This window comes from Gasterosteus aculeatus, chromosome 7, assembly GCF_964276395.1.
Source record: "Gasterosteus aculeatus chromosome 7, fGasAcu3.hap1.1, whole genome shotgun sequence".
Taxonomy (NCBI): Eukaryota; Metazoa; Chordata; class Actinopteri; order Perciformes; family Gasterosteidae; genus Gasterosteus; species Gasterosteus aculeatus.
The window spans coordinates 23,320,158-23,342,941 of record NC_135694.1 but is presented as its reverse complement, the minus strand read 5'-3'; the positions used below and the strand labels follow the sequence as shown (position 1 = coordinate 23,342,941).

Genomic DNA, 22,784 nt, shown 5'->3' with positions numbered 1-22,784 from the left:
TACAAAACAGGATATCCAAATAACGCTCAGAATGCGATAACAATTACACGAGACTTCGCAAAGAACACAGAGGGATGAGGGGTGTATATATACAGACCAGCTTGATGGGGAACCAGACACAGGTGTGTACGGATGAGTGGGCGTGCACAACAGACAGACACACAGTGGAAAAAACCAACACAAAACGGGACAGACCAACTGGACAGTAAACCGGGGGAGAGTTTGGGGACCAGATATTGAAGGCCTCAGTACTCCGGGGAAGGGGAGCGCTGGATTGTGACACAGGCTCTTGTCATCTCCTTCCTCGACTATTGTTACTCTCTCCTGGCATGGGTTCCTGCCACCACCATTGGACCTCTGCAGCTCATCCAGAATGCAGCAGCTCGACTGATCTTTAACCTTCCTAAATTCTCTCAAACTACTCCACTTCACTGGCTATCGCATTCCAGTTCAAAATATTGGTGCTCACGTACCTTGCTGTGGTGACAAATTGTAGCACTTAAATTGTACTTATAATGGCTCTTATCTATAGCAAGTTGTAAATCGGCTTATTTAATGAAATTGTACTTTCGTCTTTCTTGTAATTTTGAGTTTGTATCCTTATGATGAAATGCAATTATTGTCTGTCGCTTTGGGTAAAGTGTCAGCTAAATGAAATGTTATGTAAAGAGACGACATGAGCCATTCAAATAATTAACTTTATCTTCGTATATTGTTGGTAATCAGAGCAAGTCAGCTGAGAAGCAAGCTAAATGTTTGCCTGAGTGCAACACGTTTTTAAGGCTGGAAAGGAGTTAGTCTGATCCCGAGTGTCTGATGAACACGTGGGATCAGACATTGACCTCATTAGACACAAAGTCAGAGGAGGATTTATAAGCCACTTATTTCAAAACATTTAAAGCTTAACAGGGCTTCATCATCACAAGCAGGACCGTAGATGACTTAGAACTAACTCACCCAAGAGGACTACATCAACTACTGCACTGAGGACAAAATAGGCTTGACAACTTTTACAATGAATTTATTCAACTCTGCTCTCGGGAAAAACATCACTTTTGTTCGTCCTGCTTATTTCATAATAAGCGGTTTCTCTGCCATACCTAATATCAAGTATTACTATGTCTTCCTATGTTTTGTTTATATTGTTTCAGCGCTTGGAAATACAGTTGTGATGGCAGTAATATACTTGGATTGTAATCTGAGAACACCTAAATATATTGCAGTTTTTAATTTAGCATTTGTGGACTTGTTGGGTAGCTCTGCTCTGGTGCCGAAGCTTCTTGACATCTTTCTGTTTAACCATCGTTACATCTCCTACAACGACTGCTTGACTTTCTTCTTTTTCAGCTACACCTTCCTTTCCATGCAGGTTTTTAATCTGATTGCACTCTCCTATGACAGATTAATTGCCATCATGCACCCTCTGCACTATCATGCAAAGGTTAATCACAGGTTCATGCTGTCTTTGATTGCCTCTTTCTGGCTGTTTGCAATTACTGTTGATGTTGTTGCAGTTGGTCTTCTTACCAGACTTTCCTTCTGCAGGTCTGTGGTTATTAATAGTTATTTCTGTGACCATGGCCAGATATACAGGCTGGCCTGCAATGACAACACCCCTAGCTATATCCTTGCTGTGCTTTTAATAGCTTTAATTTCTATGTGCCCACTGGCTTTCATCGTGTTAACTTATTTATGTATTGGTTATGCTTTGTCTAAAGTGGCCACAGCTCAGGAAAGATACAAGGCCTTTAAAACCTGCACAGCTCATCTCTCACTAGTGGCAATCTATTTCATCCCATTGTTAGTAACATTTACTATGAGTTCAGGAATACATCCAAATGCCAGAATCATAAACCTCTCTCTGGCCTCTGTTTTTCCTCCAATGCTAAACCCAATTATTTATGTTCTGCAGACACAAGAAATCAAAGTATCAGTGAAAAAAATATTAAAAGTCAGAATTGAAGCAAAAGTGAAAGTGAAGAAAGTAATCATAAAATGATCACCTTTGTTTGTATTTTGGGCTTTGTGTCAAGAATTGGGATTTTGTATATTAAAATATTATAACATTTGACTTTTCTGAACCACTGTTATCTTTTTTTATTACAACCTTCCTTCACATGAAACCTCCCCAACCGTTCAAAGACGTACCAACTTTTATCAAAGAACTTTGTCCTGAAGCATCTACAGTAATTGCAAATACTTTGGACCTGAATACCTATATTTTAAAGGATTCGAAGATGAGGGATACACATTTTCATGAATGTTTTGACATATTTACGCAGAGAGAGGTTGTCAGCAAGGTATGAAGACCAGAAATGACTACTATAACCGATTGTAAGTGTCTTATTATGTCAATGCACTATGGCTTGATGCACATTATTATTGCTGCCTGGACCGCTGTTATGAAGCAACCAGTTTGTTATAAAAAACATTTTTACAGTTTTCATGTCTTTTTTTGTTATGTTTCTAGAAGATAAATTGGAGTAGAAGGAACATTTCCATTTAAATAAACATATCAGGAGTGTTAGTGTCGTGCGTTCTTTATGTGTACTGTTGCTGCCTTTTGGCTGACTTCCTCCGACTAGATCAGTTTATGGCAAGTTACACACAGACGACACACGAGTGAAGGTTTTGAATTAACTAGAATCATCAGTGGAATATTAACGCTGCATCTCCAAAAAGCCAGAGTAAATGTGTCATAATACACAATTTAATATTGGATCCTCACCCTCTTGTCACAGCGTAGCATCACATTGTTAAAACCAGATGAGGGACGACTTTATTTGACTTATTTTCTGTAACTACTGTAGTATTAAAGCATGAAACAAATAACATGCTAACTAGCAGACTGCTGTATAGTAAAAAAGTAACACTTGAGAGTTGAGATGAGAGTTGTAATGTAGAAAAAGAGACGTCATGAGACTTTCAAATTTTGAACTTTATCTTTAGATTTTGTTGTTAATCAGAGCAGGTTAGCTGAGAAGCAAGTTCAATGTTTGTGTAAATGTCGTACAATAAGTTTTTAAGACTGAAAAGGAGTTGGTCTGATCCCGAGTGTCTGATGAACACGTGGCATCAGACTTTGACCATATTTGACATGAAGTCAGAGGAGGATTTATAAGCCACTCATTTCCAAACATTTAAAGCTCAACAGGGCTTCATCATCACAAGCAGGACCGTAAATGACTTAGAACCGACACACCTAAGACGACTACATCAACTGCTGCACTGAGGACAGAAAAGGCTTGACAGTTTTTACGATGAATTTATTCAACTCTGCTCTCGGGAAAAACATCACTTTTGTGCGTCCTGTTTATTTCATAATAAGCGGTTTCTCTGGCATACCTAATTTCAAGTATTACTATGTCTTCCTCTGTTTTGTTTATATTGTTTCAGTGCTTGGGAATACAGTTGTGATGGCAGTAATATACTTGGATCGTAATCTGAGAACTCCTAAATATATTGCAGTTTTTAACTTAGCGTTTGTGGACTTGTTGGGTAGCTCTGCTCTGGTGCCGAAGCTTCTTGACATCTTTCTGTTTAACCATCGCTACATCTCCTACAATGACTGCTTGACCTTTCTTTTTTTCTGTTTCACATGTCTTTCCATGCAGCCTTTTAATCTGGCTGCACTCTCCTATGACAGATTAATTGCCATTATGTACCCACTGCACTATCATATGAAGGTGACCCACAGGTTCATGCTGTGTTTGATTGCCTCTTTCTGGGTTTTTGTAATTACCGTTCATCTCGTTGCAGTTGGTCTTCTTACCAGACTTTCCTTCTGTAGGTCTGTGGTTATTAACAGTTATTTCTGTGACCATGGCCCGATATACAGGCTGGCCTGCAATGACTACACACCCAACTATGTCCTTGCTGAATCCTTAGTAAATCTATTTTTTAGGTTTCCACTGGCTTTCATTGTGTTAAGTTATGTATGTATTGGTTATGCTTTGTTTAAAGTGGCCACAGTTCACGAAAGATACAAGGCCTTTAAAACCTGCACAGCTCATCTCTCACTGGTGGGAATCTATTTCATCCCATTAGTAATTACATTCATTGCAGGTTCAGGAATGCATCCAAATGGCCGGATCATAAACCTTTCTCTGGCCTCCATTTTCCCTCCAATGCTGAACCCAATCATTTATGTTCTGCAGACACAAGAAATCAAAGCATCAGTGAAAAAAATACTAAACGTCAGAAAAGAATCCAAAATGAAATTGAAGAAAGTAATCATAAAATGATCACCTTTGTTTGTATTTTGGGCTTTGTGTCAAGAATTGGGATTTTGTATATTAAAATATTATAACATTTGACTTTTCTGAACCACTGTTGTTTTTTTTATTACAACCTTCCTTCACATGAAACCTCCCCAACCATTCAAAGACGTACCAACTTTTATCAAACAACTTTTGTTATGAAGCATCTACAGAAATTGCAAATACTTTGGACCTGCATACCTACATTTCAAAGTATTCGAAGATGAGGGATACAAATTTTCACAAATGTTTTGACATATTTACGCAGAGAGAGGTTGTCATCAAGGTATGAAGACCAAAAATGACTACTATAATCGATTGTAAGTCTCTTATTATGTCAATGCACTATGGCTTGATGCACATTATTATTGTTGCCTGGACGGCTGTTATGAAGCAACCAGATTGTTATCAAAAACATTTTTGCAGTTTTCATGGTTTCTTCTGTTATGTTTCTAGAAGATAAATTCGAGTAGAAAGAACATTTCCATTTAAATAAACATATCAGGAGTGTTAGTGTCGTGCGTTCTTTATGTGTACTGTTGCTGCCTTTTGGCTGACTTCCTCCGACTATATCAGTTTATGGCAAGTTACACACAGGCGATACACGAGTGAAGGTTTTGAATTATCAACTAGAATCATCAGTGGAATATTAACGCTGTATCTCCAAAAATCCAGAGTAAATGTGTCATAATACACAATTTAATATTGGATCCTAACCCTCTTGTCACAGCGTAGCATCACATTGAGATGAGGGACGACTTTATTTGACTTATTTTCTGTAACTACTGTAGCATTAAAGCATGAAACAAATAACCTGCTAACTAGCAGACTGCTGTATAGTAAAAAGTAACACTTTAGGCTGAGAGTTGTAATGCAGGAAAAGAGACTTTCAAATTTTGGACTTTATCTTTAGATTTTGCTGTTAATCAGAGCAGGTTAGCTGAGAAGCAAGTTCAATGTTTGTGTAAAAAGTGTCTGATGGACACGTGGGATCAGACTTTGACCTTATTTGATATGAAGTCAGAGGAGGATTTATAAGCCACTCATTTCCAATCATATAAAGCTCAACAGGGCTTCATCATCACAAGCAGGACCGTAAACGACTTAGAACCGACACACCCAAGAGGACTACAGCAACGGCTACAAAAGGCTTGACAGCTTTTACAATGAATTTATTCAACTCTGCTCTCGGGAAAAACATCACTTTTGTGCGTCCTGCTTATTTCATAATAAGCGGTTTCTCTGGCATACCTAATATTAAGTATTACTATGTCTTCCTCTGTTTTGTTTATATTGTTTCAGTGCTTGGAAATACAGTTGTGATGGCAGTAATATACTTGGATCGTAATCTAAGAACTCCTAAATATATTGCAGTTTTTAATTTAGCGTTTGTGGACTTGTTGGGTAGCTCTGCTCTGGTGCCGAAGCTTCTTGACATCTTTCTGTTTAACCATCGCTACATCTCCTACAATGACTGCTTGACCTTTCTTTTTTTCTGTTTCACATGTCTTTCCATGCAGGTTCTTAATCTGGTTGCGCTTTCCTATGACAGATTAATTGCCATCATGCACCCTCTGCACTATCAAGTGAAAGTGACTAACAGGTTCATGCTGTCTTTGATTTCCTCTTTCTGGGTCCTTGCAATTACTGCTGATCTGGTTGCAGTATGTCTTCTTACCAGACTTTCCTTCTGCAGGTCTGTGGTTATTAACAGTTATTTCTGTGACCATGGCCAGATGTACAGGCTGGCCTGCAATGACAACACACCCAGCTATGTCCTTGCTAACATCTTAATAGCTTTAATTCTTTGGTTTCCACTCTCATTCATCCTGTTAAGTTATGTATGTATTGGTTATGCTTTGTCTAAAGTGGTCACAGCTCAGGAAAGATACAAGGCCTTTAAAACCTGCACAGCTCATCTCTCACTAGTGGCAATTTATTTTATCCCATTATTAATAACATTTACTATGAGTTCGAGAATACATCCAAATGCCAGAATCATAAACCTTTCTTTAACCTCGGTTTTTCCTCCCATGCTGAACCCAATCATTTATGTTCTGCAGACACAAGAAATCAAAGTATCAGTAAAAAAAATATTAAAAGTCAGGAAAGAATCCAAAATGAAAGTGAAGAAAGTTAACATCAAATGACAACCGTTACTCATATCTTTGGCTTTGTGTTGAGGATTGTGATTCTGTACATTTCAATAATATTTAGACATGAATTGAAATTTGTTCTAAGTGACACTAATAACAACCTGTCTATTGCTACATTCTGGTGATTTAAGGGTTTTATATGTTTACCGTACATTAAAACATTCATATAGTTTTCATTTCATCCATCAACACATCAAAAAAGCTGATTCTTTGTTCAATTTTGTTTGGACAATGAATGACAATGAATATTCAATATTAATAAATTACAGCATCTGTTTTTTTTCTGCTTTTTTTTCAATGTTTGTAACGTTTTTATCTCAACCTTCCTTCACATTAAACCTCTCCAACCATTTAGGGAGGTGCCGACTTTTATTAAAGAATTTTGTTGTGAAGCACCTAAACAAATAACAGATTATTTGAAGCTGAACACTTGTTTCAAAATATTCAAAAGATTAACATTTAACCAGAGAGGTTGTCATCGAGGTATGGCAAGTTGCACACAGGGGACACACGAGTGAAGGATTTGAGGTAACAACTGGAATTAGCAGTGGAATTTAAATGCTGCACCTCTAAAAAGCCAGAGTAAATTAGTCATTTTAAACACCTTAATGTTTGATCCTCACCCTCTTGTCACAGCGTAGCATCACATACGATATGATTCTCACCATAACGCAGGAAGGGAGACGACACAAGACTTTAACAAGTAAACTTTATCTTTACATTTTGTTGGTAATCAGAGCAGGTCAGAAAAATAGTTCAACATTTTGAGAAATCCTTCCTTTTGCCCATGCAATACATATGAAGCAGGAATCAACATCACAGTTCTTTAACTGCACATTTTAGAATTGGCTCAATAACATGGTGATGGTAATGTCACGCTTGTTCAATATAAAAATGGATTAAGGAATGCAGAAACTTTGATTAATGATTTTACAAGATTTTTTGTCCTAAAATAAAAATTCTGACCTCTTCTTAACAAGAGTTTTACTCCATTGGGGAAAACTTAATGCAGAGTTGTTATCTCATGATTCAGTGCTACAAATGTTTGGCAAGTTGTTGTTTGGGACAAAATGTTTAACTAACAGTTCGGGATATGTCGTCATCCTGCAAGAGCAGTGTCGACTAACAACTCATTAACAGCCTCATTAGACTGAGATGTTCCAGCTTCCAGCAAGGGAGTACAGCACACTTCAGTTGTGAACTTCTCACTCTGGAGGACTGCGAGAATCAAAACAATCAGAAATTAAAAGTTTGAAAAAACAAAATGATGACTTTGCATTCTGACCTTATGGATACAGAGTAGTTTGTAATAACACATCTCGTCTGCTTCCTCCTTTTGTTGAGCATGTTCTGAAAAATTTGTTAGCAGGAACTTATTTGCCTGTGAATCCCAAGCTCCCTGTTGAGCTCATGCACAAACAAAATCTTGACGTACTTCACTTTTCTGACTATGATGACTTGCACTGGACTGCTCCACACGGTGTGCACTGTGGAGGCAAGGCTTGGCGATAGGGGGGAAGGAGACAGTTGAGGAGACTCCACCAACGCAAGGCTGCAGGACCTGATGGCATCAGCCCCAGGGTCCTGAAGACCTGTCCTTTCCAGCTGGCTGAGGTCCTTCAACCCCTCTTCAACCTGAGCCTGAAGCAGCAGAAGGTCCCGGTGCTGTGAAAGACGTCGCGCCTGGTTCCGGTCCCCAAGAAGACGACTCCATCTGGCCTTAATGACTATCGACCGGTCGCCCTCACATCCCATGTGATGAAGGTGCTGGAGAGGCTGGTCTTGGCCCGCCTCAGGCCGCAGGTGAAATCTTCACTTGACCCGCTGCAGTTTGCATACCAGCCTCGTGTGGGAGTGGATGACGCCATCATCTACCTGCTGCAACGAGCCCAGTCGCACCTGGATGGAAAGGGTGGCTCTGTGAGAATAACTTTCTTTGATTTCTCCAGTGCCTTCAACACCATCCAACCACTGCTGCTGAGTGAGAAGCTGCGGATGGTGGGGATGGACTCATCCACCGTCTCCTGAATCACTGACTACCTGACAGGCAGGCCACAGTTTGTCCGACTGGGCAGCGTGCTGTCTGATACAGTGGTCAGTGGTACTGGAGCTCCACAGGGAACTGTTCTGTCTCCCTTCCTGTTCACCTTATACAACTCGGAGTCCTGCCATCTGGACGATAGTGGAGGACTTTGTGGTGTGGGCGGGCAGAAATCACCTGCTCCTGAACGTGGCCAAGACCAGAGAGATGGTGGTCGACTTTGGGAGGAAGACGACGGCTCCGCTACCGCTGATGGTTCTGGGAGAGGAGGTGGCCATGGTCGAGGACTACAAGTACCTGGGTGTCTCCATCGACAACAGACTGAACTGGAGGACCAACATCAACACTGTGCTTTCAGGGTCCGATCGATGTTGTTCCCGCCGCCCCCCTCGCCATCCACACCTTAAATCTTCGGCTGCTCTCCAGCCACGCCGCCTGCCAAGGGCCCCCTTTAGAATAACTTATTTTCCCCATTAAGATGGTTCAGCTACTGTAAAGAAAAGGGCACCGTCTCTCGCTCTTTAATCTCATTAAGTGCTCGGCAAGAACGACAGCTGTGTTTCTCCGACGCGCCCTGAAACAAGCTCCATATCTCACACGCTCTCGCCATTGTAGACCGAGCTTTGGCATGTTTGGCCGAGCGCCTTGAGCGCCGTGTACAACCAGTATGGATCAACCAATTAACCAATTGATCCATATATGAGGCGCTCTGGATTATAAGGCACACTGTCGTTTTTTGAGAAAACGAAAAGGCTTTTAAGTGCGCCTTATAGTGCGGAAAAAACAGTAATGTTCATATTTACATTTGCATTTACACTATTTAACAACTTTGTGTTTGTCAAGTGTCTCACTTTTGTGAGGTTCAAACTGCAGCTCCCCACTTGAAAGGGCAGCTTGCTAAGAAGTGTAGACTGGATTCCACTCAATGACCAAGATTCGGACTTCTTTGCTTTCTTGCTTTTTAATTTTAAAATTGTCCAGGTCAAACCAGGTGAAAAACCTTGAAATACAAACATGAATGGAAGGTCAAAGAAATATAACCCAAGAAACCATAATCAATTCACATACCTAACATCACATACTTAATTTATAATCTACTGGAAATTAACCTCAAAAATAAGTAGAAAGACAACCCAAATTTAAAGTATCCCAAGACTAAATTAAATACATTTTCAAAACACTATTTGATGATTTTAACTTTATAAACTTTAGCAGCTTTTAACTCCGCTGAATACACACAAATCAAGTTTTATCCAATTACTTGTAGCTTGAATACTTTTTAAAACACACATTAAATATATGGACATTTGATCTTGCATTTGATGCCATAAGTAGTCAGCCACTCAAAAGCTCACCGGCTCCTTCTTCAGTCTTTGCAAGCTTTATTCCTGCAGTCTCCTCTTTCCAAGCTCTTCAATCTCGCTTTCTCACACTGCTCGCTCTTCACTGTCCTGTGAGTGAGTGCCTCCAACCCCCCTGATCGCCAGATCCTCTCCACCTGGTGCATTCAAATCTCCCGCCTCCAGCCTGAGAGACACACCTAAACCTACCTCACAGCCAGAGAGGGGCTCGGTCTGCAACCCAACTCAACAGTGTTACTGCCAAACATTTTCCTTGGAAAAGTTACTGTATGAATTTCTAACTAAATGGCTGAAAAAGTGACATACAAATATTGCCGTGCTTTTTTTTTCATTAGATAATGCTAAATGTACCAAAACTGAGCAGGATTTTAGAACGTGTAACATTTTACAAACGGCGCCCCATATGGCTCACCATCTGAAAATCAACCCCGACAAGACTGAATTATTTCTCTTTCTGGGAAAAGATTCTCCTGACTGAACAGGACCTGACAGTTAACTTTGGCAACTCCCTGTTAACACCCACTTTGACTGCCAGGAACCTCGGTGTCACACTTGACAGCCCACAACACGTAGATACACGCTCTACAACATCAGGAGAATACGTCCCCTTCTCACTCAGGAGGCGGCACAGGTACTGATTCAGGCTCTTGTCATCTCCTTCCTCGACTATTGTAACTCTCTCCTGGCAGGTGTTCCTGCCACCGCCATTGGACCTCTGCAGCTCAACCAGAATGCAGCAGCTCGACTGATCTTTAACCTTCCGAAATTCTCCCACACTACTGCACTTCTCTTCGCTGGCTACCGGTGGCTGCCGCATTCCAGTTCAAAACATTGGAGCTCACGTACCGTGTGTAGTGACAAATTCTAGCACTTAAATTGTACTTATAATGGCTCTTATCTATAGCAAGTTGTAAATCGGCTTATTTAATGAAATTGTACTTTCGTCTTTCTTGTTATTTTGAGTTTGTATCCTTATACAAATGCAATTATTGTATGTCGCTTTGGGTACAAGTGTCAGCTAAATGAAATGTTATGTAATGAGACAACATGAGCCTTTCAAATAATTAACTTTATCTTAATATTTTGTTGGTAATCAGAGCAGGTCAGCTGAGAAGCAAGCTAAATGTTTGCCTGAGTGTAAAAAGTTTTTAAGACTGGAAAGGAGTTAGTCTGATCCCGAGTGTCTGATAAACACGTGGGATCAGACATTGACCTCATTAGACAAAGTCAGAGGAGGATTTATAAGCCACTCATTTCCAAACATTTAAAGCTTAACAGGGCTTCATCATCACAAGCAGGACAGTAGATGACTTAGAACCGACACACCCAAGAGGACTACAGCAACGGCTACAAAAGGCTTGACAGCTTTTACAATGAATTTATTCAACTCTGCTCTCGGGAAAAACATCACTTTTGTGCGTCCCTCTTATTTCATAATAAGCGGTTTCTCTGGCATACCTAATATCAAGTATTACTATGTCTTCCTCTGTTTTGTTTATATTGTTTCAGTGCTTGGAAATACAGTTGTGATGGCAGTAATATACTTGGATCGTAATTTTAGAACTCCTAAATATATTGCAGTTTTTAACTTAGCATTTGTGGACTTGTTGGGTAGCTCTGCTCTGGTGCCAAAGCTTCTTGACATCTTTCTGTTTAACCATCGCTACATCTCCTACAACGACTGCTTGACCTTTGTTTTTTTCAGCTACACCTTCCTTGGCATGCAGGTTTTTAATCTGATTGCACTCTCCTATGACAGATTAATTGCCATAATGCACCCTCTGCACTATCATGCGAAGGTTAATCACAGGTTCATGCTGTCTTTGATTGCCTCTTTCTGGGTGTTTGTTATAATTGCTACTGTCGTTTTAGTTGGTCTTCTGACCAGACTTTCATTCTGCAGGTCTGTGGTTATTGACAGTTATTTCTGTGACCACGGCCAGATATACAGGCTGGCCTGCAATGACAACACACCCAACTATGTCTTTGCTTTGTTCATAATAGTTCTAGTTCTGTGGCTTCCACTCTCATTCATCTTGTTAAGTTATGTATGTATTGGTTATGCTTTGTCTAAAGTGGCCACAGCTCAGGAAAGATACAAGGCCTTTAAAACCTGCACAACTCATCTCTCACTAGTGGCAATTTATTTTATCCCAATATTAATCACATATACTGCAGGCTCACAGATACATCCAAATGCCAGGATCATAAACCTCTCTCTTACCTCTGTTTTTCCTCCCATGCTGAACCCAATCATTTATGTTCTGCAGACACAAGAAATCAAAGCATCAGTGAAAAAAATATTTAGTCAGAAAGTCAGAAAGCAATCCAAAATTAAAGTGAAGAAGGTTATCATAAAATGACCGACTTTGCTTTATGGTGAAGATAGTGATTTTGTACATTAAAATAACATAATTTTTCTCATTTATGAACCACTGTAATATATTTTTGTTAATCATAACCTTCCTTCACATTAAACCTCTCCAACCATTCATGGAGGTACTAACCTTTATTAAAGAACTTTGTTGTGAAGCACTTACAGAAATGGTCGATTTTTTAAAGCCTCAATTTCAAAATATTCAAAGATTAAGGATGCAAATTTTCACAAATGTTTTGACATTCATCCAGAGAGAGGTTGTCATCAATGTATGAATATATGAATTCCTATAATGACTACTATAATCAATTGTAAGGCTCTTTGTCTTTTTATTATATCATTAGTAGCATGTTTGGAAATTATAATTGATGACTGGAAGACTTATGAAGAAACCGGATTGTTATGAAATACTTTTTTTGCAGGTTTCATAGCCTCTTGTGTTATATTTATGAAAGAAACAATGAAATAGAATAAACATTTTCCATTTAAATAAACATAAATAAAATAAATAAATAAACAGGATTGTTAGTGTTGTCCATTTTTCATGTGTACTGTTGCCAATGTGACCTTTTGTAGCGCGCTGCAAAATTTGGCTTTACATTTTCTGTAACTACTACAGTTTTTAACAAGCGTAATTAACACGCTAACTTGCTAGCAGACTGCTGTATAGTAAAAAGGCCTCTGCTGGAGAATCAGTAACACTTCAGGTTGAGAGTGATATTGCAGGAAGGGAGATGACACAAGTTAGACTTTTGGCCCTAGTGTAGGGGGTGTAGCAACAACTGAGAGGGCCGTGTAATCATGAGTGACAGCTTAACAAATAAGGCTGAAAACCTTCCGCAACAGCGTTGCCTTCAGGAAATCTAGTCAACGGGAGACTTATGAATCAACATTTTATATACACTATATTTGGAATTTAGATGTAAAACCATCGCCAAACGCTAGTGACAAAGTTCTGGATAGCGAGCTGTTTTGGACCCTACTCGCCATGACCACAGAAAAAGAGCAATCAACTATCTCAGATTCTACCATTCATCAACCACACATGAATCTCTGAAGTTATGCACTTACACATACAACTGGAAACGCGGCGTAGCATCCATGCGATGGCGTCTTAGTTTGGTTAAGTTTGCAAGATATTCACAGATTTGGGTTTCCCGGTTCAATAGCTTGTCATTAAAATGTTGTTAAAACATAAACGACATCTATCTGTGACTATGGTAATGGCCTGGATTTGGCTCCATAGACCTACAGCTTTCTTGGCCTTTTCCCAGATATGTGGAGCAGAAAATACTGAAGGCTGCTTCTCAATGTTTACTTTTGACAATGGGAAAAGAGAGGAGACCAGTCCCCAGACGATCTAAGGGTTTGTGGCGGTATCGGCGAATCAGAAATGTACTGGCCCTAAACCATTCAGTGCTTTGTAAGCAAACCGCAGGATTTTAATGTCAATTCTTTGTTTTACAGGAAGCCAGTAGAACTGGAGTGATGATCCACTTTCCTGGTCCTAGCGAGGACAAAAGCTGCAGCATTCTAGATCAACTGTAGCTTTCTGACTTTTTACGGAGACATGCAAACACACCGTTACTGTAGTCCAATCTACTAAAGATAAATGAAGATTTTCCAAATCTTGTTGAGACATGAATCCTCTAATCCTTGTTGTATGGTTTAGGTGATAGTAGGCTGATATTGTAACAATATTGTTGTTCAAAGTGAGGTCCCAATCCATTATTAGACATAGATTTTTGGCTTAGTTTGTGGTTTTTAAAATCAGTAATTGAAGCTCAGCAGACTTTCAATCGTTCATACTTAAACAAACAACTAATAACATTTACTTTTGTTTAATCTTTGTTCAATTGAAGAAAGTTTTGGCACATCCAGTTATTAGATTAGATTCAACTTCATTGTCATTGCAGAGTACAAGTACTGAGGCAACGAAATTCAGTTCAGAAATAGATATGCAATATGAACAGTAATTGGGACAAGAATAGCAGCAATTGAGGTAAGAAGTGTAGGTATGATAAGTATATGTAAAGTGCAGGTGTAAGTATGAGTGGGGGTAAAAAAGTGAGATGAAGTGAAAGAGGTATTAGTAATATTATATTTAAGAGGTATTGTAGGTATAAGTCCGATTATTACAGTAATAAGTGGTAGAAAAAAACATTCTGGTGCAAATGTTCAGTGGCTGGAGGAGGGTGTGGCAGTCAAGCCAGGGTGGAGGGGGGAAGTACAGTCACTGAGGGAGATGTGTGAGGGGGTGGGGGGCAGAGTTCAGTAGAATGACAGCCGCAGGGATGAAGATGTTCCTGAACCTGCTGGTCTGGGAACGGAGCACCCTGTAGCGCCTCCCAGAGGGGAGGAGGGCAAACAGTCTGCCTTCTTCGGTCTCCTCAGGAAGAAGAGACGCTGCTGTGCTTTCTTTACCGGGGATGAGGTGTTGAGGGTCCAAGAGAGGTCCTCAGAGATGTGGACACCCAGGAACTTGAAGCTGGCGACACGCTCAACCTCCATCCCGTTGATATGGATGGGGATGTGTGTGCCAGCTTTCTTCCTGAACTCCACAATTAGTTCTTTGGTCTTCTTGGCGTTGAGAGCCAGGTTGTTGTCGGCGCACCACACCGCCAGGTGCTGGACCTCTTCTCTGTAGGCCGATTCATCGTTGTCACTGATGAGGCCAATCACCGTTCCGTCGTCTGCAAACTTGACAATGGTATTAGAACCATGTACAGGTGTGCAGTCGTAGGTAAAGAGGGAGTAGAGGAGAGGACTTAGCACACAGCCCTGTGGCACGCCGGTGTTCAGGATGAGGGTTGAGGAGGTGTGGTTCTCTACCCTAACAGACTGGGGTCTGTTGGATAGGAAGTGCAGTATCCAGTTACAAAGGGAAGTGTTGATACCCAGGTGACTGAGATTTGTGATTAGTTTGGAGGGGATGACAGTGTTGAAAGCTGAACTGAAGTCTATGAACAGCATCCTCACATAGCTGTTGTTATTGTCCAGGTGAGAAAGGGCGGAGTGTAATGCCATGGAGATGGCATCCTCCGTACTCCTGTTCTTGCGGTAGGCGAATTGGAAGGGGTCCAGTGTGGGTGGTAAGCAGGTTTTGAGGTGAGCCAGGACCAGCCTCTTGAAGCACTTCATGATGGTTGGAGTGAGTGCAACTGGGCGGAAGTCATTTAGGCTCACTGCGCCTTAGCTTAGCTTGAGGTAGTGCTTGGCCTGCTTGATGCCCCTCTTCAGGTCAGCCCTGGATGAACTGTAGGCTTGAGCATCACCTGATCTGAAAGCGGTGTCTCGTGCCTTCAGCAGTAAGCGGACCTCTTTGTTCATCCATGGCTTCTGGTGATTCGTTTAAGTGTGGTGACACTGTCGATGTTGGTGAAGTCCAGAACGGAAGAGGCATAGGAATCAATGTCCATGTGGGAGTCCAGTGTGGCGTGAGTGGCAAACACTCTCCAGTCCGTGTGTTCAAACCGAAGCTGTAGTGCAGAGTCTGCTCCCTCTGGCCACACTTTAACTGTCCTCACTGTGGGTTTAACACGTTTGATGAGTGGTGTGTATTTAGGGAGAAGAAACAAAGAGAGGTGGTCAGACTGTCCTAGGAGGGGGAGGGGGGCTTCTTTGTAGGCATCAGCCATGTTGGTATCGACCTTGTCCAAAGTCTTGTCTCCTCTCGTGGGGCAGGAGACATGTTGGGGTATCACACTACTCAGCCTCCCGGGTAAAGTCTACTCCAATGTGCTGGAAAGGAGGGTTCGGCCAATAGTCGAACCAAGGATTGAAGAGGAACAATGCGGTTTTCGTCCTGGTCGTGGAACGACAGACCAGCGCTTTACTCTTTCCAGGATCATGGAGGGGGCTTGGGAGTATGCTCATCCAGTCTACATGTGTTTTGTGGACTTGGAGAAGGCGTATGACCGGGTGCTGCGGGAGTATGGGGTGAGGGGGTCCTTGCTTGGGGCCATCCAATCCTTGTACTTCCGAAGCGAGAGCTGTGTTTGGCTGCTTGGCAGTAAGTCAAAGGTGTTTCCGGTGGGGGTTGGCCTTTGCCAGGGCTGCGCCTTGTCACCAATCTTGTTCGTGGTCTTCATGGACAGGATATTGAGGCGGAGTCAGGTGGAGGAGGGTCTACAGTTCGAGGGGCTGCGGATCTCATCGCTGCTTTTTGCAGATGATGTGGTCCTGATGGCATCTTATGTCTGTGACCTCCAACTCTCACTGGAGCGTTTCGCAGTCGCGTGTGAAGCAGTCGGGATGAGGATTAGCACTTCTAAATCTGAGGCCATGGTTCTCAGCAGGAAACCGATGGATTGCCTACTCCAGATAGGGAATGTGTCCTTACCCCAAGTGAAAGAGTTCAAGTACCTCAGTGTTACGTCCCCTGTTCTGTGTATAGGTTTGTGTATGTGTTCTGTTTTGTGTGTGTGTGTTCATACAGGTGGTACTGATCATCCACGATCTCCATTCATCTTGGCTCCACCCCCGCTCGTTACCCGGTTCAGCTGTTTCCACTCATCTCCAATCCCATCATGCCCTTCTGTCGGTATATGTACCCCTGTGTTTGTTTCACCCGGGGGGGTGTTACTCTGGTTGTGTGTATGTGAGTGCTGGTGTATGGTGGGGTAGTTATTAGTTCTGGTGATTTGCTGTACTGTGTATTCAATTAATTGTTTTTTTTTGTCTTTTTCTTACAGGGGGATGAGGAGTAGTTTAGCCCTGCTCCGGAGTTTACATACCTGCACGTAGGGTTACTCTCCTGTCTAACCACACTAGCTACACCTGGCTGGGCCACCTACTGTAAGTTTGGGTAGGGCGCCTTGTTAGTGTGCCAGTTAGTTAGTGAGTTTCGTTGGGAGATAGGACAGGTAAGGGGGTGGGAGGTATTTTGTTCTTTTCTTTGCTTTGGTACCGCCAGCCCTCCTCATTTCCCCTGTTAACTGCGCTTAAATAAAAGCCTGCTTACCCCAACTTCAGGTGATGTTTTTTCTTGCACCTACGACGCCATACCCGTTTACTGGCCACAGGACGTCCTCGGGCAGTGGCGTGAATCCCACTCCCCTCCTGGGGAGTCAGAACGTAACACAAGTAAGGGGAAGATGGAGTGTGAGTTTGACCGGAGAATCTGAGCAGCGGGGCGGTATTGCACTCTTTACCTCACCGTTGTGACGAAAAGAGAGCTGAGCGGGCAGGCAAAGCTCTCGATCTACCGGTCAATCTTCTTTCCTACCCTCACCTATGGTCATGACCGAAATAACTAGGTCACGGGTACAAGCGGCCGAAATGGGTTTTCTCAGGAGAGTGGCTAGAGATAGGGTGAGCAGCTCAGCCATTCGTAAGGAGCTCGGAGTAGAGCCGCTGCTTCTTTGCGTCAAAAGGAGCCAGTTGAGGTGGTTTGGGCATCTGGTGACGATGCCCCTTGGGCGCCTCCCTAGGGAGGTGTTCCAGGCACGGCCAGCTGGGAAGAGGCCCTGGGGAAGACCCAGGACTAGGTGGAGAGATTATATCTCTGCACTGGCCTGGGAACGTCTTGGGATCCCCCCAGTCAGAGCTGGTAGATGTGGCCCGGAAAAGGGAAGTTTGGGGTCCCCTGCTGGAGCTGTTGCCCCCGTAACCCGACCCCGGAAAAGCGGCTGAAGATGGATGGATTGATGAAGAAAGGCAAGTTTTATATTTAAGCAATAAGGTCCGGGAGGCTGTACTTTATCGTCCGATAATGTACGAGTTCGGTGGTGTTGATAGGCCCTCCGCTGCGCGTTGGGTTTTTAGGGATTGTGGGAAGACACTTGTGTATTGAGTGTCTGATGGACACGTGGGATCCTTATTAGCATGAAGTCAGAGGTGGATTTATAAGCCACTCATTTCAAAACATTTAAAGCTCAACAGTGCTTCATCATCACAACCAGGACACAACACACCAGATAAGAGAACTACATCAACTACTGCACTGAGGACAGAAAAGGCTTGACAGCTTTTAAATGAATTTATTCAACTCTGCTCTCGGGAAAAACATCACTTTTGTGCGCCCTGCTTATTTCATAATAAGCGGTTTCTCTGGCATACCTAACATCAAGTATTTCTATGTCTTCCTCTGTTTTGTTTATATTGTTTCAGTGCTTGGAAATACAGTTGTGATGGCAGTAATATACTTGGATCGTAATCTGAGAACTCCTAAATATATTGCAGTTTTTAATTTAGCATTTGTGGACTTGTTGGGTAGCTCTGCTCTGATACCGAAGCTTCTTGATATATTTCTGTTTAGCCATCGCTACATCTCCTACAACAACTGCTTGACATTTCTTTTTTTCTGCTACACCTTCCTTTCCATGCAGGTGTTTAATCTGGTTGCACTCTCCTATGACAGATTAATTGCCATCATGCACCCTCTGCACTATCAAGTGAAGGTGACCCACAGGTCCATGCTGTGTTTGATTGCCTCTTTCTGGGTCCTTGCAATTACTGTTAATCTCGTTGCAGTTGGTCTTCTTACCAGACTTTCCTTCTCCAGGTCTGTAGTTATTAACAGTTATTTCTGTGACCATGGCCAGATATACAGGCTGGCCTGCAATGACAACACACCCAGCTATGTCCTTGCTAAGTTCTTAACAGTTCTAGTTCTTTGGTTTCCACTCGTATTCATTGTGTTAAGTTATGTATGTATTGGTTATGCTTTGTCTAAAGTGGCCACAGCTCTGGAAAGATACAAGGCCTTTAAAACCTGCACAGCTCATCTCTCACTAGTGGCAATTTATTTCATCCCAATATTAATCACATTTACTATGAGTTCAGGAATACATCCAAATGCCAGGATCATAAACCTTTCTCTGACCTCTGTTTTTCCTCCCATGCTAAACCCAATCATATATGTTCTGCAGACACAAGAAATCAAAGCATCAGTGAGAAAAATATTAAAAGTCAGAAAGGAATCCAAATTGAAAGTGAGGAAAGTTATCATCAAATGACCTGTTCATAGATGTGGGATTTGTGTTGTTGTGCAATTTTTACATTGGAATATTATTGAAATATTTTAAATATTTAAACATAATTGTTGTAAGTGAAACTAATAACATTTTTATGGGTAGTTTTTGGTGATTTAAGGGTTTTATTGATTTACTATTTACAATTCACGTGTGGTCTGTTTTTGTTCTGTATGTCAGTTAAACCTTTTATTATTCATGCTTTTGCGTTTCTCACCCTCCAAATGTTCACTGTATATTAAAACATTCATGGAGGTTTTCATTTTATCTTTCAACACATTCAAAATAGCGGATTTTTTATTTTATGGACCTGTTTTATGGACCACCATCTGTTTTTTTCTCTGCTTCTCTTTTATGAACCACTGTAATGTTTTTTTTTTTTTGTCTCAACCCTCCTTCAAATTAAACCTCTCCAACCATTCATGGACGTACCAATGTTTATTAAAGAACTTTGTTGTGAAGCACCTACAGAAATGGCAGATCCTTTGAAGCTGAATTCATTTTTAAATATTTAAAGATTAACAATTCAAATTCTCTCAAATGTTTTTTCATATTCATCCAGAGAGAGGTTTTCATCAATGTATGAATTCCAATAATGACTACAATAACTGATTGTAAGGCTGCTTGTCTTTTTATTATGTCAATGCAGCATGTATGCATATTATTGATGCCTGGAAGGCTGTTATGAAGAAACCAGATTGTTATGAAATACTTATCTTGCAGTTTTCACAGCTTCTAAATGTTCTAAACTAGCTAGCTAACAGCAGATCTCTGATCTAACAGAGAGACACAGAGGAAGGAAAGCAATGGCTTGACTAAGTCATCTGTTTATGTCTGTGCATGAGTCGGTGCCACGCAGGCAAGTGGAGGTTAGCCAAAAAGGCTAACTAGCTAAAGACATGAGAGATTTTCTTCGGCTGTTTTAGCCTCTTGTCAGCAGTTTGGTCCTGTTATTGCTAGTGCAATGCTAGATAGCATCATGTTATCGTTATGCTAGCTAACGCCATGCTAGCTAGTGCGTGTGGACGTCGTGCCTGCCCACGTGTGCCTGTGTCAGACTATTTAGGGGAGAGACAGAGAGTGAGGAGGCTGTGTGGTTGTCGTGGAGACAGCGCAGCTGCTGTGTTCCCATGCTGATCAAAGGGTAAACAGGGATTTTACCTAGAACCTCCACCTCAAACAAGTTACTGTACCCGCAAAACTATAATACCAATCTAAAAGATAAGGGGAAGTTTAGAGACCCAAGACTCCACTGCTCTAGTGAATGCTTAGATGTGATTGTAATGATTTCTGCGTTACCCCGTGAATCTTGGACATAGATAAGCAGCGTCACGTATTGTGTACACACCGGGGGCCTCATTTATAAAACCTTGCGTAGGATTTGCGCCAGAAGTGGCGTACGGATGAAACATAGGATATGCGTACGCACAGATATATTCAGTCTTATAAAACCGTGCGCATGCACGTCCTACGCAGTTTTCCCTTAATAAATCACAATCACTTCTAAATGCAGCGCAGCTTTTGCGGCTTGATGCCACGCCCATAGTTGCCCATATATAGTCTGTGGAACGCCCACAAATTAATATTCATCGATTGCGAAATCATGACAAACACAGAGAAGAAAACGAAGAAACGTAACTTCACTCAGTGTCAAAATTATCATTGGCGAGGTGGAAAGAAGAAGTAAAATGCCTTTTGGAGGGCACAATATGGGCATTACTAATGCCAAAAAGGCACTTGCAAAAGGTTGCAGAGCAACCCTGCAGCCTCACAAACTCGGGCCGTGGCTGAAATAAAGAAAAAATGGTCTGACATCAAAGTGGATGCCAAAAAGTGTTTAGAGCTTTTTGAAAATGTGTTAATTTTTTATTTCTGTTTGTTTTACGCTGAAGATCGATCAAACAGGTGTTCGTGTTATTTGTGAGAGGCAGTATTGGCATTTCTTTTACAGTCACAACAGTTTTACACATGTTTGCGTGTTTCTTGCATTTGCCAACGGTTCTCATTTCACCCGTTTTTGTGTGTATGCATGGGTCCGAGCTTGCGGGAAGGACCGCACATTTTTCCGTCAAGTTTGCTTTTTATAAATACCAATTATTGCGTAGAGAGCGGTGTACGCCTTCTTTTGTGCGTACGCAACGTTTATAAATGAGGCCCCAGGTCACGCTTTTCACTCCTATTCTTCCTCCTGCTTCTCAGTCCCTACTGCCCTTTATTGGGGAGAGAGACACACATACACCAATTAAGGCCATCTGAGGCTGATTAGACCTCATCCTGGGTTCCCTGAACCACCTTCTCACTAGGTTCCCCCTCTGCAGCTGAGCTAACCCCGCCCCACCACCACAGTGATGTAACTATGTCTCTGTGGGTCATAAATACGGCTTGAATGACAGTTTCCAAATTCTGTACCTTCTGCTTTCTCTGAGAAATATGTCACCTGATTTGCATTGGTCCTGTTGTGTTAAAAAATGATGAAACGTCGGACAGACAGAGGTCATCGCTGATCAAAAGGTTAAAATCAAATGTATTTAATAAAAGAGATGGTGTTGTGGTGAAAAGAACATCTCAGCTGAGGAGCCGCTGGTCTCAGCGACCAACAGGCCCCAGGTCAGTCCTTTTGCCAGTCCATCCCTATTGCCCGTCTGTCGCCTCCACCAGCGAACTCGAGAACAATGGTTCCTACAGGTATTTATAACAATGCTTAAAGGTGTGAGAGTTAGTGTCCACACCTCTGGGAGTGGTCTTCTGGTGAGTTCAATGTAACTCGGATTTCGAATGGCCCATAGTCAATATCAGTTGTTGTGCAAGTATTTCATGCATGCATTCCAGTTGATTACATTACATCGAATACAATCATAACTGTACATTGGTATTATTCTATTACAGTTGCAGAATTACAGTGGTTTTACAATATTGTAATTACTTTATTGATTACACAGTTTCAGAATCATGGCTGTATTCTGGTGTACACTATATGCATTTTATTAATTTTATGAACCGGGTCATATATTTGTTTCTAATATCCTACAGTCCCTATGGAGCGAGAGTTGGACTTTGTCTCCCCTCGAGGTTCTGTGGTCAAATGTGTAGTCTGTTGATTCCAAAAGTCAGATATTCAGGACCAAACCTTCTTCTGCAAAAATGACGCATGAGGAGTAATCATTGTGGACACGGTTGCGATTTACACATTTTTTACAAGATTTCAAGGTCCTCTTCACTCAGCAATCATCCCATGCGCTCTAAGCTACGCCACACACACACACACACACACACACACACATTATAAACGCAGAAATGGTCTCACATTTTTCAAAAACTTGAACTGTGATTGCCGTTGTAGGTAGAAGGTGTGCGTATGCCCTTTTGGCTCAATAAAGTCAAGACATTTTCCTTCCCATAGTTTTTCATGTTGAAGTATAGCAACTCATTATGACTCCAAAGTTAAGTGTCTTTTGGTGGTTTAAAAAACAACTCCATTCCAATGGCGCATTTTGCCTCGGATTTTGGGGATTTTGGGGAAACGGTCAGTTATTTCTCTTAGAAAAGTCATAGTACACGATGAGTTCCAACACTTTTTGAGTCATGTGCGAGCAAAGCAAAGCAAAGGAGTAGCGTG

The 22,784-nt window shown here is 41.6% G+C and overlaps 5 protein-coding genes across 5 annotated transcripts; all 5 read left to right on the top strand.

Moving 5' to 3' along the window:
• The first annotated feature begins 1,015 nt into the window (after window positions 1-1,015).
• Window positions 1,016-1,999, top strand: LOC120821483 (olfactory receptor 1C1-like). Its single transcript, XM_040180046.2, has one exon. The coding sequence runs from the start codon at window positions 1,016-1,018 to the stop codon at window positions 1,997-1,999; it is 984 nt and encodes a 327-aa protein (XP_040035980.2).
• A 1,261-nt stretch (window positions 2,000-3,260) lies between these two features.
• Window positions 3,261-4,244, top strand: LOC120823018 (olfactory receptor 1f45-like). Its single transcript, XM_040183071.2, has one exon. It carries the CDS (start codon window positions 3,261-3,263, stop codon window positions 4,242-4,244), a length of 984 nt encoding a protein of 327 aa, XP_040039005.2.
• Window positions 4,245-5,154: 910 nt separating this feature from the next.
• On the top strand, window positions 5,155-6,409 carry LOC120822875 (olfactory receptor 1E16-like). Its single transcript, XM_040182830.2, has one exon. It carries the CDS (start codon window positions 5,426-5,428, stop codon window positions 6,407-6,409), a length of 984 nt encoding a protein of 327 aa, XP_040038764.1. The 5' UTR covers window positions 5,155-5,425.
• Window positions 6,410-10,271: 3,862 nt separating this feature from the next.
• Window positions 10,272-12,860, top strand: LOC120822890 (olfactory receptor 1-like). Its single transcript, XM_078106543.1, has one exon. The coding sequence runs from the start codon at window positions 11,191-11,193 to the stop codon at window positions 12,178-12,180; it is 990 nt and encodes a 329-aa protein (XP_077962669.1). The 5' UTR covers window positions 10,272-11,190; the 3' UTR covers window positions 12,181-12,860.
• Window positions 12,861-17,915: 5,055 nt separating this feature from the next.
• LOC120822728 (olfactory receptor 1f45-like) lies at window positions 17,916-19,342 on the top strand. The gene has a single exon (XM_040182587.2). The coding sequence runs from the start codon at window positions 18,170-18,172 to the stop codon at window positions 19,151-19,153; it is 984 nt and encodes a 327-aa protein (XP_040038521.2). The 5' UTR covers window positions 17,916-18,169; the 3' UTR covers window positions 19,154-19,342.
• Window positions 19,343-22,784: the final 3,442 nt, after the last annotated feature.